We start from the raw sequence: 19,102 nt of genomic DNA, 5'->3' as shown, positions 1-19,102 counted from the left end.
TAACAGTTAAAATAATAATTAGTGTAATGATAATGCATTATTTGAGTTGATTTCAGATCTCCTTCCCTTAGAGAAGTAAATGAATAAAAATGCAATACTGTAACCAAAATAAATCAACATATATACATATATATATACATATAGGAAAGGCAGAACAAGAACACATCTCTTTATGTCATTAGAATAGGCACACCAAGAAATTACATCATTTTATTTGATTAGGATACGCTTGCTCAATTATTGGAGACACTGCATCGAACATAACTAAACTTTATTCTTAAACAGTGACCAGCACTGACTTAATTTAAATGGTTGTTTTATGCATTGGCAAACAGTTTCTGAAGTTTTACCACTTCATCGTTGTTCAATTGGAAGGCCTTAGCGAGAACATCAGGATTAATGGGTGGATTAGGCCCGAAGATTGCATTTGCTATCGTGATGACACCTGGGTTTTGGCTGCTTAGACCAGCAAAGGCAACTGCATTGGTCTTTGCAATATTAAACTGGAAGTGAATGAGACCAATTGGAAATACAAAAACATCTCCTGGGTATAAGACTTTAGTGAAAAGGCGATTAGGGTTGGATGTCACAAAGCCAACTGTGGGAGGTGGGGCGTGAGGCGAAATATCATCTATTAGAATTATATAAAATGCACCAGGTAATGCCCAGGAAAGATGGTGGAGTCACAATGGTCTCACTTAAGTACCACCTCCTTAGACAGCATTTCCTAGGCATGCACTTCATACAATCCTAATAGAATCAAACCACTGGTAAGTACCGTCTTCCCATAACACTACCACGGTACTAAGGATTTATGCCACGAAGGCATAGATAGACAGGAGTCGCCACCCGGGTAATAACCGGGACATATTCAGTGTTTCTTCCGAGGGTCATGGATGGCAACTTACTCCTTGCAGAGTTTCCACAACCGTCATTACCATAGCCCAATGTCTAGGTTCGGGATAGTGGGTACGTAAGGGGAAGGTGTTAGGCACCCCTTACGCCTGGTCTAACCTCGTTAATTCGAGTGCCAGTCCTCTACTAATGTTTCTAGAAGTCTTGTTTATTATTCCTTTATTAAACTTTATCCTAAAAATGCAATTCTAATCCTACACACGCAAGTAATTCACAAAAGGATTGTTGTTTACACACAATTTTCATGCACAAGTAATTCTTATCTATGGGGTTGCTAATTATTTAAATGATATTTACCAGATGACTAAAATTAATTTATTATTGAGAATTTAATTTACAAACAAATTCAATTTCAAATAACCCTACGTTTCTATTTAACATAATTAATTAATTTTCACCAAGTTACCCTAAGGATAATTAAACTAAGTTAATTATGTACATGTGTAATTTATTCTAATATCACATAAGGCCCAAACAATCACAACCTAATAAAGATTTCTAACATGCAAATTTATTTTACAATTACCAAGTATTAAATTAAATTTATTTACATGCCAATGTTAATTTAATTTACAAACAAGATTAATTTTAATTTACAAAGTATTTATTTAAATTAATTACATGCAAAAGTCAGTTAAATTAAAAACAAAGTTAATTTTAATTTACCAAATAAAAGTTCTATTATTACTACAATTTCATGCCAATGGTTATTCGAGAAGTTTAGAGCTACTTACCTGTTGTTAAATGCAGTTGCCATTGGGGCAAGCTACCCTTAAAAAAAGGGTCTTCTCTTCTAGTATGACAATGATATCCCTGGCTTACTCCCGTTTAGCTCCATATAAGCTCCACGCAAATGCCCTCTTTGGTACTTACCTTAGAGCTACTTACCAATTTTGTTTGTAATAAAAAATAAAGAAACTAAAGAAAATAAAAGAAATAAAGAAAATATTAATAACAATTTACATTGGATTCTAACTCTGGTCTCCTAAAGGGTTAAGACTCTTAATTAGTTACAACTATCTAATAGTCTAAGTCTTCTAACATGATCCAAACACTTTATAACACTTCTTGAATTAAAAGAATACAGAAAATAGATCAAATATCAATTAAAACCTAAGAAAATACAAGAACATGCACAAATATATAATTTTCAAATTCTGGCAGATTAACAGTAGCAACAAATTCGATTTTTTAAAAATAGTTAAACACGCCTAAAAATCATAAAAAAATTACAGAAGACAGCCTATATATCATACAATAACATAAAATTTATAAATCAAACAAAACCCTAGCCGAATGATCTACATAAATCGTAACTCTTCTAAGTGACAGAATCGTACTACTTTTTTGTAAAATTCATAACTCATTAACCACAAAAGATATGAATGCAAAACCAATTGGAAAAGATTCATAAGATTCTGAAGTTAATTTTAGACACTAGATTTGCACAAAAATATTAAGGAACAAGGGAGATATGGGCTCCACAAGTCGGATATCCTGCAAATCAGATTTTACAGGAACCCTAACTTCAAACAGCCATAACTTACAAAATATTAAAGCTTTTTTAGTGATTCTTGAGCGTAAAATTAATGGAATTTCGTGTAGAATATGAATATAATTTTTACAAATTTTTTACAGATTCAGAAAATAAAGAAAAATAATAAAAATACGAGAGACAGAAACTAAACATGTGCAGAGTTGTGTATCCCCTCAAATTAAACATGATTACATGATCAATATGAACGTATAAAATAAATTGAAGACAAAGAGCATAGAATTAAAATATTGTGTGGCATAGATCTTGAATCTTGAAAAGAAAACAACAAAAACTGACCTTCCAGAAATCTTGTATGAAAATCTTCTTGAAGAAAAGAAAAAATAAGGAAAAACTCAAAGAGTCTTGAATATCTCCAAATTTCCTGTAGCTCTGAATTTTCTCTTCCTCTTTCCTTTCATCCCCCTCTTTTTTTTTTTATCTCCAGTAGGGTATTTATAGGGTTTTGGGAGAGAGGTGTGATAGGGTTTGGAGTCTTAGGATGATAAAATTTAGATGACTTAAACAACTACGATTGTAGAATTCGAATAAGACTGGGATATGGGAGAGGTGTTTCAACCAATAGGAAGACAGGAAAAAATGGAAGGCACCAATAGGGAATGAGGAAGAGGTGTGGTAGGATTTGGAGTCTTAGGGTGATAAAGTTTAGATCACTTAAACAACTGCGATTGCAGAATTCGAATAAGATTGGGATATGGGTGAGGTGTTTCAACCAATAGGAAGACAGGAAAAAATGGAAGGCACCAATAGGGAGTGAGGAAGAGAGTGGGGTCAAGGAGGAGAGAGATATTTTGTTATTTTAATTTTTAGAAAATAATTAAATGGGTCCCATTTAAAATTCCTAACTAGGCTTTCTTAGGCCCATAGAGCCCAATTAAACTTAATTAGATTCATTTAAGAACTACCCATATTAAATTTAAACAAAATAAAATTTTATTTAAATTTAATTAAATTAATTTCCCCAAAATTTTATTATTATTTTTATTTTTTCAAGATCATGCCACGGAATTAATAATTCAGCTCCATGCCTCCAATTACATCTTACAGTCATATAATTTTTCATCATCGGGTTTCCCACGGCCTCAATGTACATACTCATCACAAAATAAGGGTCTACAGTTTGCCCCCCACTTTGGCGAAAGTTGAAATCAATGCGAAGCATTGCTCAAGTTTCGTCAAAGTGAAACTCAAATTTCTAATAACTATGAAACATTGGCTATGAGGATCAAGTATATCTTGCTCGGTCGACATACTCTATGTTATGAGACTAGCTACGGTCTCATAATAGTAATAATTGTGTCACGTGAAAAACGAGTGTATCTTGCTCTGTCGATACACTCGCATCATGAGACTAGCTACGGTCTCATACAATGGTGATAACTGTGTCATGTAAAAATTGAGTGCATCTTGCTCTGTCGATACACTCTGTGTCATGAGACTAGCTACGGTCTCATAACAGTGATAACTTTGTAATGTGAAAATCGAATGCATCTTACTCTGTCGATACACTCTGCATCATGAGACTAGCTACGGTCTCATGATAATGGAAACTCTGTGTTTTGAAATGTTGTGGATTCGTATTTAGGACCGTAGTCCTAAACTACCTACGTATCTCCCTCGCTATCCTGAGGAAGAATCAGACCCACTCGTAGTTCGACACTTGAAACTGTGGTGATGCATGTTCTTCTACGCCTTACACACCTACAAGTGACATGTTGATGCGTGTTCTTCTACGCCTTACACAACTATGCCATGTGCCCTAAACAACGTCTAAGGACTTACCAAAAAACATCTATCATGAAATGTTGTGGGTTCGTATTTAGGACCACGATCCTAAACTACCTACGTATCTCCCTCGCTATCCTGAGGAAGAATCAGACCCACTCGTAGTTCGACACTTGAAACTGTGGTGATGCATGTTCTTCTACGCCTTACACACCTACAGGTGACATGTTGATGCGTGTTCTTCTACGCCTTACACAACTATGCCATGTGCCCTAAACAACGTCTAAGGACTTACCAAAAAACATCTATCATGAAATGTTGTGGGTTCGTATTTAGGACCATGATCCTAAACTACCTACGTATCCCCCTCGCTATCCTGAGGAAGAATCAGACCCCCTCGTAGTTCGACACTTGAAACTGTGGTGATGCATGTTCTTCTACGCCTTACACACCCACAGGTGACATGTTGATGCATGTTCTTCTATGCCTTACACAACTATGTCATGCGCCCTAAACAATGTCTAAGGACTTACCAAAAAATATCTAATTCATGATTTGAAAAAAATTAGGATGACTGGGTCTCAAAATTCTCTCTAATTTTTATGTTTCTCTCTACTTCCTATCATGGGCATGCTGATTTTGCTAGAGATTCTAAAAAAAACTTAGTCCTCTGGGGGACCTCTTTTTGCAAAAACTTTCTTATAACCTCAAATTTTTTTTGAGAAAAATGATTCACCAAAAAAGACTTCCTTTAGGTCACAATATAATTTCTCTCTGATTTTTCTTTTTCTTCTCTCTCCCCATGATTTCTGCCTTGACTCATTTCTCTTCCATGAACTTCATTCTCTGTGCCCTAAGTTTTGCCTGAAATGCCCTTTTGGGTTTTCATCTCAGCGGGCTTACTCTAACTTTTGCCTACTTTTCAGGTTTTCCACTTAGCGAGCTCTTTTTTTTTCTTTTCTTTTTCTTGTTCTTTTTCTCTTTTTTTGAAATTAGACAATCACCAAGATATTCATATCAAGCACCTATTCTATCATGCTCACAAGACAATAGATTAAATCAAAACAATGCAGTTCAATTACTTAATCTTTTGATATATCCCTCAAGACACAAAACATTCACAATCATAATTCAATAAAACCTATTCCTGGTTAATGCAATAAACACTTCTTTATTTATTCAGGTACACCATTACTCCCTCTTACATTTAGTTTTGCTAAATTTCTAACCTTCCAAAGTTAGAAATAAGCTTTATAACCTGCCGAATGGCCTTTTCAGGTTTTCCATCCAGATCTTCTCTCATCTCTCCTTTTGCCTAGACTGCCTTTTGTAGGTTTTCAATCTAGCATTTTTTTCTTTTCTTTTCTTTTCTTTTCTTTTTTCTTTTTCTTTTTTTTCGTTCTTTTTTCTTTGACCCTTACTTTTGCCTAGACCGCCTTTTGCAGGTTTTCAGCTTAGCGGGCCTGTCTCACACAAAGTACCATTTAAGCCTATCTAAATTGACTGGTTCTTGAAATTCATTCCCATCCAGGTCTGATATTCTTACAGAAGCAAGATCTTTTGACTATGTGTGGACCATCCCAGTTTGGCTTAAACTTTCCTCTCGGATCAAAAGGGATGGGCCGAGTTTGTTTCACAACCATATCTCCCTCTTTGATCTTTCTCGGCTTCACCTTCTTATTAAAGCCTCTAGTTATCTTCCTTTGATAAGCCTGCATATGATACAAGGCTCGCATCCTCTTTTCATCAATCAAAGCTAGTTCTTCTTATAGGCCCACTCATTTTCTAGGATCTTAGCTTCTAGCATCACTCTTAAGGATTTGACCTCTTGCTTAATGGATAGCACTACTTTAATCCCATACACTAAAGAGAATGGGGTTGCCCTCGTGGATGTCCTTGTAATACTACGATAATCTTAAAGAACATAAGGGAGTTTTTCAGGCCAATCCGTATATGTTTCGAACATTTTTTCCCAACTAGAACATTTCCATTCATATGGGGACCACAAATTTCCTGCAAGTATTTCTTTCATTATTTGCTCAGCCTGTTTTTCTATCACACATAAGAGTTTGTAGAATTGCCCCCCAGCTAAAGTAAGTTGAGTGGCTAATCCATGAATTGTTGCTCTATCTCTTTTGTAGGCTTATTGTGAGTATTCTCTCACTTCCAGAGACCTCCTTATGTCTTCATATCATTTTCCTTCTCCCTCTAGGTCCATATGTGCTACTACTAATCCTTCATAGCATAAAATTTTACTCCTCATTAGGATAACTGGCTAAGTCAACTTTTCATCACTCTTTTCCTATGGGGATACCAGTGTGGCTTGGGAATCGGCCATCTGATTTTAAGCTCGAGGCATGTGCTTCTTGGTACTTTGTTAACAAGGCTATAAATTTATCTCTTTCTTCTTGGGTTAAATCTTCAGCTAACTTAATGTCTTTAGGATTATTTGGTGTACCCAAATTAATAGAGATCGATTTTGAAGCATTAATAGAAACTGATTCTAAATGATTATGAATGCCATGCATACGCCTATTAGAATAAACATCAAACAAGTAAGCAAAAGGACTGGTCATGTTATTGATCTTTGCCTCAAAATCTTTATCAAGTACATCAGAATTGGAAACATCAGTATCACTACTGTGAGCATTACAAAAGACAAACTCAAACTTAGGAGTGTAACTTTAGGTGCTTAGCTTTCTATGCAGCCCTTAGATCAATGGTCCTGATTTTCTGCTTTAGCACTTTCACATGTAGTAACTCTTAATCATATGTCTAGGTAATTGCCCCTCTCTTTCAAGAACTTAGGAGGTTTTGACTCTTTTTCGTCTTTAGTTGGCTCATAGCCCAAATCATACCTTGTGATCTACCCCTTCATTTTAAGAAAAACCACTAGGCCATCTATACTTGCTCCTAGGCCTATGCTAGGAAAATACTTCATCCATTTTTTCATTGTAGCCACTTTTAGATCCATCTAATTTTCATAGATCCCAATAACTTGAAAATCAGACACTAGTGGAACTGAACCATCTAGTTGTAATGTAACTATCTCCTCATCAGAATCAGTCTAGACATCCAAAGGACCCTCATCATAGCTAGAATTATCACAAATGTCAACAACCATTATAGACTGAGGTTCATTAGGCTTTTGGATGGGTTGGATAGGTTCATTGGGCTTTTGGATGGGTTGGATAAAGTCAATAATTCTGTTAGGGTTATTTGGGGTGATGGAGATCATGTAGAGACCTGGTATAGGTGGAAATTTTGGCTAGGCATGGGGCTTTTGGGTTGATTTTCTGGGTCAATTATCCTTTTGGCATCAATTAGGTCTTAGATATCATGCTTAAGTTGAAAGCATCAGTCGGTGTCATGATTGTGGGCTTGGTAGAACCCGCAACATTGGTTGATATCATAGCTAGGTGGGAGTAGATTTGGTAGTGGTCTGGGTGCTAAGAGCTGTAGGAGGTCTTGAACTTTGAGACGCTCCAAAACTTAGGATAAGGGTTGGCTGATTTGGAAAAAATCTCCTTGGGGTGTGAGACACAATTTGAACCTCAATAACTTTAATGCCACTTAATTGGCCTACCTCGGGGCCTCTTTCTAAAGTTGACCACAATTGTCTCTTCTAGCTCAAACATCTTGGCATTCAATATTTCATCAAGCACGGCCATAGTTTTTTCCATCTTAAGTAGTGCAGGAGAAATCCTTACTAGTTTCTTCCATTCCCTAACCCAAGTGACCTAATTGGAAGTCTCTTTGGTGTGTTTTGAGGCTATGTTTGCTCAAAAAAAAAAAAAAAAAAAAAAAAAAAAAAAAGGATTTAGGGGTTAACCTAAGCATGCTATGTACATGAATGCAATGCATGAATGGACCATTTTTTATTTTTATTTTTATTTTTTATTTTTTTTTACTTTTACAAAACCAAAATCGAACCATACCACTAGAACCAAAACTAAATCAAAACCAGACCATATAAACTGAACTAAAATCGGACCAAAGACTGAATCAAAACCGAAAAAAAAATCTCCAGAACTGAATCTTCGCCCCCTTATACCTTCAACTCTCACGTGCAGGGTAAGAAAAAACTTTATCCTAGGCTATGGTACACTGGACACACCAACAAGGGGTGGTCCAGGATGACCTTTCCTCTATAAACAAATGATTTGTATCCTTAAAGTTTAACTATAAGTAAGCATCCTCTTGCTTAACATGGGTTTTAAAATGGACTTGGGCCTATACACACATTGGGTTTATGCATAGGCCTAGGTTCATCTCAACTACCACTAGAACTTATGGTTTGAACAGTAAGGATACGAATCCAGCACAACAAAAATCTATAGGGTACCTAGGGTTGAAATCTATGGCTCATGGGCTTTATTGGGTAGGAAAAGGGTCACCCATGCGAGAGCTTGTCCATTAAGCACAACGGCCGGAGCTATGGCTCTTTTATATACTCGAAGGTACAGGCATGGGGTGCTAGCATTCACCAATTCGTCATAGCTCGAGTAGAGCTATGGTTTCCTTGGCTAGTACTAACGGGGCTAAAAAGGGTAAGAGTGATCCGTGTGATAGTGTAGTGCAATGCAAAAAGTTTAACAGAGGAATAATATTAGACTAATAGAAACATGTTGGAGTAACTATCCATTTAATCCCCAGTGGAGTCGCCAAACTGTGGGAGGTGGGGCGTGAGGCGAAATATCATCTATTAGAATTATATAAAATGCACCAGGTAATGCCCAGGAAAGATGGTGGAGTCACAATGGTCTCACTTAAGTACCACCTCCTTAGACAGCATTTCCTAGGCATGCACTTCATACAATCCTAATAGAATCAAACCACTGGTAAGTACCGTCTTCCCATAACACTACCACGGTACTAAGGATTTATGCCACGAAGGCATAGATAGACAGGAGTCGCCACCCGGGTAATAACCAGGACATATTGATGTTTCTTCCGAGGGTCATGGATGGCAACTTACTCCTTGCGAGTTTCCACAACCGTCATTACCATAGCCCAATGTCTAGGTTCGGATAGTGGGTACGTAAGGGAAGGTGTTAGGCACCCCTTACGCCTGGTCTAACCTCGTTAATTCGAGTGCCAGTCCTCTACTAATGTTTCTAGAAGTCTTGTTTATTATTCCTTTATTAAACTTTATCCTAAAAATGCAATTCTAATCCTACACACGCAAGTAATTCACAAAAGGATTGTTGTTTACACACAATTTTCATGCACAAGTAATTCCTATCTATGGGGTTGCTAATTATTTAAATGATATTTACCAGATGACTAAAATTAATTTATTATTGAGAATTTAATTTACAAACAAATTCAATTTCAAATAACCCTACGTTTCTATTTAACATAATTAATTAATTTCACCAAGTTACCCTAAGGATAATTAAACTAAGTTAATTATGTACATGTGTAATTTATTCTAATATCACATAAGGCCCAAACAATCACAACCTAATAAAGATTTCTAACATGCAAATTTATTTTACAATTACCAAGTATTAAATTAAATTTATTTACATGCCAATGTTAATTTAATTTACAAACAAGATTAATTTTAATTTACAAAGTATTTATTTAAATTAATTACATGCAAAAGTCAGTTAAATTAAAAACAAAGTTAATTTTAATTTACCAAATAAAAGTTCTATTATTACTACAATTTCATGCCAATGGTTATTCGAGAAGTTTAGAGCTACTTACCTGTTGTTAAATGCAGTTGCCATTGGGGCAAGCTACACTTAAAAAAAGGGTCTTCTCTTCTAGTATGACAATGATATCCCTGGCTTACTCCCGTTTAGCTCCATATAAGCTCCACGCAAATGCCCTCTTTGGTACTTACCTTAGAGCTACTTACCAATTTTGTTTGTAATAAAAAATAAAGAAACTAAAGAAAATAAAAGAAATAAAGAAAATATTAATAACAATTTACATTGGATTCTAACTCTGGTCTCCTAAAGGGTTAAGACTCTTAATTAGTTACAACTATCTAATAGTCTAAGTCTTCTAACATGATCCAAACACTTTATAACACTTCTTGAATTAAAAGAATACAGAAAATAGATCAAATATCAATTAAAACCTAAGAAAATACAAGAACATGCACAAATATATAATTTTCAAATTCTGGCAGATTAACAGTAGCAACAAATTCGATTTTTTAAAAATAGTTAAACACGCCTAAAAATCATAAAAAAATTACAGAAGACAGCCTATATATCATACAATAACATAAAATTTATAAATCAAACAAAACCCTAGCCGAATGATCTACATAAATCGTAACTCTTCTAAGTGACAGAATCGTACTACTTTTTTGTAAAATTCATAACTCATTAACCACAAAAGATATGAATGCAAAACCAATTGGAAAAGATTCATAAGATTCTGAAGTTAATTTTAGACACTAGATTTGCACAAAAATATTAAGGAACAAGGGAGATATGGGCTCCACAAGTCGGATATCCTGCAAATCAGATTTTACAGGAACCCTAACTTCAAACAGCCATAACTTACAAAATATTAAAGCTTTTTTAGTGATTCTTGAGCGTAAAATTAATGGAATTTCGTGTAGAATATGAATATAATTTTTACAAATTTTTTACAGATTCAGAAAATAAAGAAAAATAATAAAAATACGAGAGACAGAAACTAAACATGTGCAGAGTTGTGTATCCCCTCAAATTAAACATGATTACATGATCAATATGAACGTATAAAATAAATTGAAGACAAAGAGCATAGAATTAAAATATTGTGTGGCATAGATCTTGAATCTTGAAAAGAAAACAACAAAAACTGACCTTCCAGAAATCTTGTATGAAAATCTTCTTGAAGAAAAGAAAAAATAAGGAAAAACTCAAAGAGTCTTGAATATCTCCAAATTTCCTGTAGCTCTGAATTTTCTCTTCCTCTTTCCTTTCATCCCCCTCTTTTTTTTTTTTTTTCTCCAGTAGGGTATTTATAGGGTTTTGGGAGAGAGGTGTGATAGGGTTTGGAGTCTTAGGATGATAAAATTTAGATGACTTAAACAACTACGATTGTAGAATTCGAATAAGACTGGGATATGGGAGAGGTGTTTCAACCAATAGGAAGACAGGAAAAAATGGAAGGCACCAATAGGGAATGAGGAAGAGGTGTGGTAGGATTTGGAGTCTTAGGGTGATAAAGTTTAGATGACTTAAACAATCACATTGCAGAATTCGAATAAGATTGGGATATGGGTGAGGTGTTTCAACCAATAGGAAGACAGGAAAAAATGGAAGGCACCAATAGGGAGTGAGGAAGAGAGTGGGGTCAAGGAGGAGAGAGATATTTTGTTATTTTAATTTTTAGAAAATAATTAAATGGGTCCCATTTAAAATTCCTAACTAGGCTTTCTTAGGCCCATAGAGCCCAATTAAACTTAATTAGATTCATTTAAGAACTACCCATATTAAATTTAAACAAAATAAAATTTTATTTAAATTTAATTAAATTAATTTCCCCAAAATTTTATTATTATTTTTATTTTTTTCAAGATCATGCCACGGAATTAATAATTCAGCTCCATGCCTCCAATTACATCTTACAGTCATATAATTTTTCATCATCGGGTTTCCCACGGCCTCAATGTACATACTCATCACAAAATAAGGGTCTACACCAACATATAGGGTGCCTTCCACGACTACAAGGATCTCTGTGGCACGAGGATGGGTGTGAGGAGGATTTAAGCCATCATTGGGTGCAAAGTCTAACCGAGCGAGAGAAATACCAAGAGTATTAAGTCCAAATAGTTTATCAACATTCACGAGGGTGACATTGGATCCAACTCGATTTCCTGTATTTCCAGGAACATTGAGTCCCGGAAAAAAGAAATCTTCAGCTACAGTAAGGTTTGGGTTCTTGCAGAACTTCCCATTGACAAACACTGCATTAATATATCAAAGTAATTGTCAGTAACCATTGAACATGCATATAACAAAATGAGAAAAAGATTTCTATACAGGAAATACTGATATTTATAGGATAATGCTATGACAGAAACATGAAAGAAAGCCGAAAAACTGAAAGCAAGCTTATATATACCAGCATTCTTAGGTTCAGGTATGGCAACACAGAAGTCCTGGAGAGGGCTAGGGTCAAAGGCAGAGGCAAAAGAGAAAGCCAATGCCAGAGACAATAAGACAAGGAAATGAAAGCTCTTCATTATATGACTACTTTCTTTAGCCTTTAGTCGTTGAGGGGAAGATGTGAAAAATCTTGCATGAATAGATGAGTATTTATAGATGAAAGTCTCTCAAAATTCTCTAATGTGAAAGGTTGCCAGGTAGTCGTTAATGGTTACCTTTTTTTTATTTCACCAATGACCAATTCTTCTACAATTGTATATGCATACATTTAATCATTAAATCATCCCTCCTTTTGAATTAATTTGCAATATCAAATTGGACTGATTCAACTCTTTCAAGCTTCTGAGAGTTGTGATGAAGTTCTTCATTTTCACCTCCTAGAGTTAATTAATTTTCTTTTTTTCACCCCTGTTTTTGCTTCAAGGGCGAGAGAGGGTATAAGGATTTGTACAACTTTTTCCATTATAACATAAACACAGACACACACACACACAGACACACACACACACACACACACACACACACACACACACACACACACACACACACACACATATATATATATATATATATATATATATATATTTTTTTTTTTTTTTTCTTTTTTGAACTGCCCATTTTGATATTTAAAAGCTCAAAGTTGTCTACATTATCCTTAATTACTGTGCGTGAAAAATTAGTTAATAAAATGGGCAACTAAAATTCAATAAAACTTTGGTAAAAAAAATTTGATAATATATTGCACAACCACTCGATTAAAGTAAAGTAATTTAATTTTGGCACAAAAAATTAATCGTTGTAGCTTATGTGATAATAGAAACGTATTTGGATTAAGGATCCTTGAATTAATTAAAAAGAAAATTTCATATGCTATCGTGGATTTAATTAATTGGATTGGATGAGTCAAAGTAATCTACTATTAATTAATTGTGATAGTTGGATTAAGATATCCTTAAGATTATAATCATGCACATAAAGTCGAATGGTAAGGACTTTGAAAGTCAATAAAAAATAAATTACTTAAAAATAATCAAGCACATAAAGTCGAATTGGCTTTTGTTGTCCTTCTATGTTGGTTTACATTTTGAAAGCTATGGCCTCCAAACTGCACTTTCTATCTTCAGATAATTAGGAAACCCACCAACAGCGGGCATCGAGTCCCTAAGATTTTAAAAGTTTGCAGGAGTGTAGTGGTAATTTTTCAAAAATTAATTTTTTTCCTAAAATAATCTATAATTTCATCTTTGATATTTGGTGAAATATATAATTTAGTTTCTATATTTTTAAAATCAAACAAGTTAGTCCTATTTTTAATCCATCAAGAAAATAGTACTTATTTTTAATATACTCTTAACACAAATTTCAATTGAAACAATTTAATTATTATCATTTTGACGAAACCAATAATTTAATCTTTATATGTTTAAGATTAAACAAATTAATTCATTATTTTTTAAATTTTATATTTACATAGTTAATATATTTTATATTTAAATAATTATATACATATATTATTTCGCAAATGTAATAAATATAATTTTTTTATTAAAATATCATGTATGTATCGTATCTTAAATTATTACAATTAAATGTGCTAAAATATATGTATTCATGTTTATAATTTATAGATAAATCCATTAGATATATGTAAGTGTAATCAAACACATTTACAATTAGGATGGTTAAAATAATTTTTTAATATTTTTTTTGAAAAAAGAGTAGATTTTAAATAAATTGGACAAGGTTTTTTTTTAATTGTAAGTCATTAATATATATTTAAGTTCAATAATTTATAATATAAAATATTCATTTTATTTTTGAATTTATAACAAATCTATTTAATTTTTAACAAATTAATTTTGTTGAAAAAAATTAAGATGTTTATTTTTATCACTATAATTTATTTATAACAGAGTATTAACTTTTTCTCTGTTAACTTATATTTATTTTATTTATATTATTTTTACAAATTATAATTTAATTAGATTTTCCTAAATTAAATTTCTTTGTCTGTCACCACCCGCCTAACACATGTACATTTCATAGTCCAGCAATTCAAGCAATCTTAAAATATATGTAATATTTTAATTCATTAATTAAATTTTATTTAATTATTTTAATAATATAATTGAAAATGAGAATATACTCCTGCTTAGAATATCTTTTATCGAGGTCAGATACATAATGCATATTTAAGGACGTGAAGAGTAGTTGGATTCCTGAAAAGGATAAGATAACTTGAGCTGACTATTTTAACAAACATTAGTATTGAACTCACCCACCCATTGCTTTCTATTTACATTACATGAATGATTAGGCACTCTTACTTTTATAAGATAATAATTTAATGATAATTATTCATAACTGAGATTTTCAAAATCAAGAGATCCTTCATATTTATATTTGCAGATTTTATTTTCTCTAATATCTGAATAATTTTTCACCAATAAAATATTTTTTTTGGGTGAAGTTTATTTTATCAAAAACAAATTTTGTTGGGTCTCTTAAGATTAGGGCCGCCATGCATTTGCATTGTATTTTTACTGATTTTTGTCTTATCAATAATTCAAGGTCCCTGAATTATATTGAAAACTGATCACAATGTTGACAGTTCAACAGAAGATTAAAAAAATGTTTGCATATTTGTAACGAAACACATATAATTAAATCTGTAATTGCACCTAATCCAGAACATAAATTATATATACAGAAGAACACGGGACATATTATATATAGTCTTACGTGATCCTCTTTACTTATTCAATCCATGATAACAGGCATGTCTCTTTATTTTTTTAATCCATAAAGAATATGACATTAGGTAGCTACCTTAATTAGTCTTTGGTAATTTCCTCTTTAATTAACATTCACCACATTTTTTTTATATAGAAATGAAAAATATTTTATTAATTAGGCATAAAGTTAATATATATATATATATATATATATATATATATATATATATAATATTCAACATATTATATTTTTACATAAATGAAACTAATCACTCGTATAACAAATAATATAAAAATTTTGAAAAATCCAATAGTATTAATAGAGTATGTAAATTTACTAATATACGGGTTGCGCATTCTACTCTTCGACTCTATGGTCTTTTTTATGAATTGATATATGCATTTTATATAGTCATTTGGATTAAATTTCATAGTCATTTTACAGTCATAAGCCCTTACCTTTTCACATTAGTTTTAGATGAACTGACGAAACATATACAAGAGAGTATTCCTTGGTGCATGATGTTTGCGGATGATATTGTTCTGATAGATGAGACATAAGAAGGAGTCAATAGGAAGCTAGAACTTTGGAGAAGTACTCTAGAGTCAAAGGGTTTTAAGTTAAGTAGAACGAAGACAGAATACATGCATTGCAAGTTCAGTGAAGGCCAAACTGGTGATAGGGAAGGATTTAGTTTGAATGGAGTGGTACTGTCCCAAAGTAATCACTTTAAATATCTAGGCTCAGTCCTTCAAGTAGATGGGGGATGTGAGGAGGATGTTAGTCATAGGATTAAAGCCGGATGGTTGAAGTGGAGACGTGCCACAAGAGTTTTATGTGATCGTAAGATTCCCAATAAATTGAAAGGAAAATTTTACTGTACAGCCATACGACCGGCTATGTTATATGGTAGTGAGTGTTGGGCACTGAAAGAGTCGTATGCATCTAAGATAAGAGTTGCAGAGATGAGAATGTTAAGGTGGATGAGTGGCTATACTAGACTAGATAAAGTCCGTAATGAAAGTATTAGAGAAAAGGTAGGAGTGGTGCCAATTGAAGATAAGTTGAGAGAAGGGAGATTGAGGTGGTTTGGTCATGTGAAGCGTAGACATACGGAGGCTCCAGTTAGACAAGTAGAGCACATTAGGTTAGAGGATAGAAAGAAAAAAAGGGGTAGACCTAAATTGACTTGGAGGAGAGTAGTACAATATGACTTAGAAGCATTACACATTTCTGAGGATTTAATCCAAAATCGTTCAGAGTGGAAAAAGCGAATCCATATAGCCGACCCCAAATTTTTGGGATAAAGGCTTAGTTGAGTTGAGTTGAGTTGAGAATTATCAATTTTTGGACTAATTTGTAATTTTTGCTTTTGTTTTGTAGATTAAATGGTGTTTTTGAGGAACTAAAAAGTAATTGTGCAAGTAAGGAGTGATTTCAAGATCCAAAAGTGCTAAAACGAAGCTTGGAAATTGAAGAATGCGAAGTTGCAGAAATCTGCACAACTTATTGCACAGGCTGTGCAGTTTTTACACAGGAATCAGAAGAAATTATAAACCTACTGAAAAGTGCACAATATACTGCATAGCTTATGCAGGCCTCTTATGCAGCTTCACGAAAGAAATCTTGCACCTGTTGAAATCTGCACAACGTGCGGCACAGCTTGTGCACTTTCACACCTTCACTTGTGCAGTTTCACGGAAGGAATTCCTAACTGACTGAAACTTGCACAGTTTGCTGCATAACCTGTGTAGCTCGATTGTGCACTTTTATGGAAGATTTCAAAACATGTAGGAACTTGCACAGGCTCTGGAAACTATCAGATTTGTATAAGATCTTGCATAACCTGTGCACATCTTCATAAATGAGCTAGAAAGGAGATTCTCCCATGTGAATCATTACCTTACACACGCCATTTTAGGACTTTTATCAGGGAATATAAATAGAGACATTTTACCTCATTTGACAACGGGAAGAAAAGGAGGAAGACAGAGAAAAGGAAAGGAAGCAAGTAGCAGCCGGCATTTTTCTATTCCTTGCCCAGATTTGGAAACATCTTATTTTTTTCACCATTTTTCTACATTTCTTTCACTAGGTTTCTTAGTTCTTAGATCATTTTCCAAATTTACTGCCTAATTTGCTTAGAATTCTTTCTATTAAATATGGATAGTGAGTAGTTTTTCCTAAGATTCTGGAGTTTGGGTACGTAATATTTAAGATATTTTATGGATTTTAGTTGGGTAATCCACATTTTATGGTTTTTATTAGGTTTTATTTATTTCTTGTGTGCCTAATGACATGCTTAGTGTAGGATCCTATTAAGTATTGTTCATAATCCTTAATTGAAGCAGCGAAAGGAGAAAATCTTATGAAAGATAATCAAGAACTTGGACTTAATTAACTTAGATCTAGAGATAAACTAAGGATTAAGAGGATTAATAGATTTATTAAGGAACCTAATGGGTTTTAGTTAATTTCAACTCCACGAAAGTAGGATTGAGTTAATTAAGACACTCATTGTCGGGAAAATTACTGTACGGGTGTCTCATGGAAAAGAAAATATGGAAAAAGCGTTGAAAATTCAAAAATTATCAGAACGGGGTGAGTTGAAAATACAGACGCGAATCAAAATAATATTTTTAGTTGGGACGCTATCAAGGATAGCGTACAGAGGCAAATCAGTTGGAACAGCGTCCCAAGAAATACGACCATTCCCGTCCAAATTTAAAAAAAAAAAAAAAAAAAAACTAGACGCTACTTATAGTAGCGTCCAGCTTTTGTTTTAATTTCTTTTAATATTTTAAATAAAATATAAATATTATTTTAATAAATAATATTATAATAATTAATATTATATATTATAATATTTTTATTATAAAAAATTATTTTTTAATTTAAAATTAAATTAAATTTTAATTAAATAAAAAATTAAAATATAAAATATTATTATAGTAAAAGAATTAAAAAAATTAAATAAAAATCTGGACGCTACTTATAGTAGCGTCCAGCTTCTTATTTAATTTTTTCATAATTTTATTTTTATATTTTAAATAAAATATAAATATTATTTCAATAAATAATATTATAATAATTAATATTATATATTATAATATTTTTATTATAAAAAATTATTTTTTAATTTAAAATTAAATTTTAATTAAATAAAAAAATTAAAATATAAAATATTATTATAATAAAATAATTAAAAATTAAAATAAAAAATCTGGACGCTATTTACAATTGCATCCAGATTTTATTTTTCATAATTTTATTTTATATTTTAAATAAAATATAAATATTATTTCAATAAATAATATTATAATAATTAATATTATATATTATAATATTTTTATTATAAAAAAATTATTGTTTAATTTAAAATTAAATTTTAATTAAAGAAAAAAAAATTAAAATATAAAACATTATTATAATAAAATAATTAAAAATTAAAATGAAAAATCTGGACGCTATTTACAATTGCATCCAGATTTTATTTTTAATTATTTTATTTTATATTTTAAATAAAAATATAAATATTATTTTAATAAATAATAGTATAATAATTAAAATTATATATTATAATTTTTTATTATAAACAATTATTTTTCAATTTAAAATTAAATTAAATTTTAATTAAATAAAAAATTAAAATTATTTTAAAATTAAATTAAATTTTTTTTATATTTTTTTAATTTAATTTAATTTTAAATTGAAAAATAATTTTTTATAATAAAAAATTATAATATACAATTTTAATTATTATACTATTATTTATTAAAATAATATTTTTATTTTTATTTAAAATATAAAATAAAATAATTAAAAAATTAAAAATAAAATCTTGACGCTATTATAAATAGCGTCCAGATTTTTTATTTTAATTTTTAATTTTTTATTATAATAATATTTTATATTTTAATTTTTTTATTTAATTAAAATTTAATTTTAAATTAAACAATAATTTTTTATAATAAAAATATTATAATATATAATATTAATTATTATAATATTATTTATTGAAATAATATTTATATTTTACTTAAAA

At 31.7% G+C, this 19,102-nt stretch overlaps 1 protein-coding gene across 1 annotated transcript; it reads right to left on the bottom strand.

The window, feature by feature from the left end:
* Positions 1–317: 317 nt before the first annotated feature.
* LOC131180045 (germin-like protein subfamily 1 member 13) lies at positions 318–12,455 on the bottom strand. Its single transcript, XM_058147633.1, has 3 exons — positions 12,278–12,455; positions 11,857–12,119; positions 318–503 (listed from the first exon to the last, which is right to left on the bottom strand). Exons 1-3 carry the CDS (start codon positions 12,396–12,398, stop codon positions 318–320), a joined length of 570 nt encoding a protein of 189 aa, XP_058003616.1. The 5' UTR covers positions 12,399–12,455.
* Positions 12,456–19,102: the final 6,647 nt, after the last annotated feature.

The sequence above is a fragment of the Hevea brasiliensis genome, chromosome 5 (assembly GCF_030052815.1).
Source record: "Hevea brasiliensis isolate MT/VB/25A 57/8 chromosome 5, ASM3005281v1, whole genome shotgun sequence".
Lineage (NCBI taxonomy): Eukaryota > Viridiplantae > Streptophyta > Magnoliopsida > Malpighiales > Euphorbiaceae > Hevea > Hevea brasiliensis.
The sequence above is the reverse complement of the archived record's forward strand: the minus strand, read 5'-3'. Positions and strand labels throughout refer to the sequence as shown.

What these genes read in the sequence shown, in the direction of transcription:
- LOC131180045 (XM_058147633.1), bottom strand. Translation starts at nt 12,398, where the DNA reads ATGAAGAGCTTTCATTTCCTTGTCTTATTGTCTCTGGCATTGGCTTTC. An exon ending in ACCTGAACCTAAGAATGCTG is followed by an intron (nt 12,120 to 12,277) that starts GTATATATAAGC and finishes ATATTAATGCAG; the next exon opens with TGTTTGTCAATGGGAAGTTC. An exon ending in TCGTGGAAGGCACCCTATAT is followed by an intron (nt 504 to 11,856) that starts GTTGGTGTAGAC and finishes ATTCACTTCCAG; the next exon opens with TTTAATATTGCAAAGACCAA.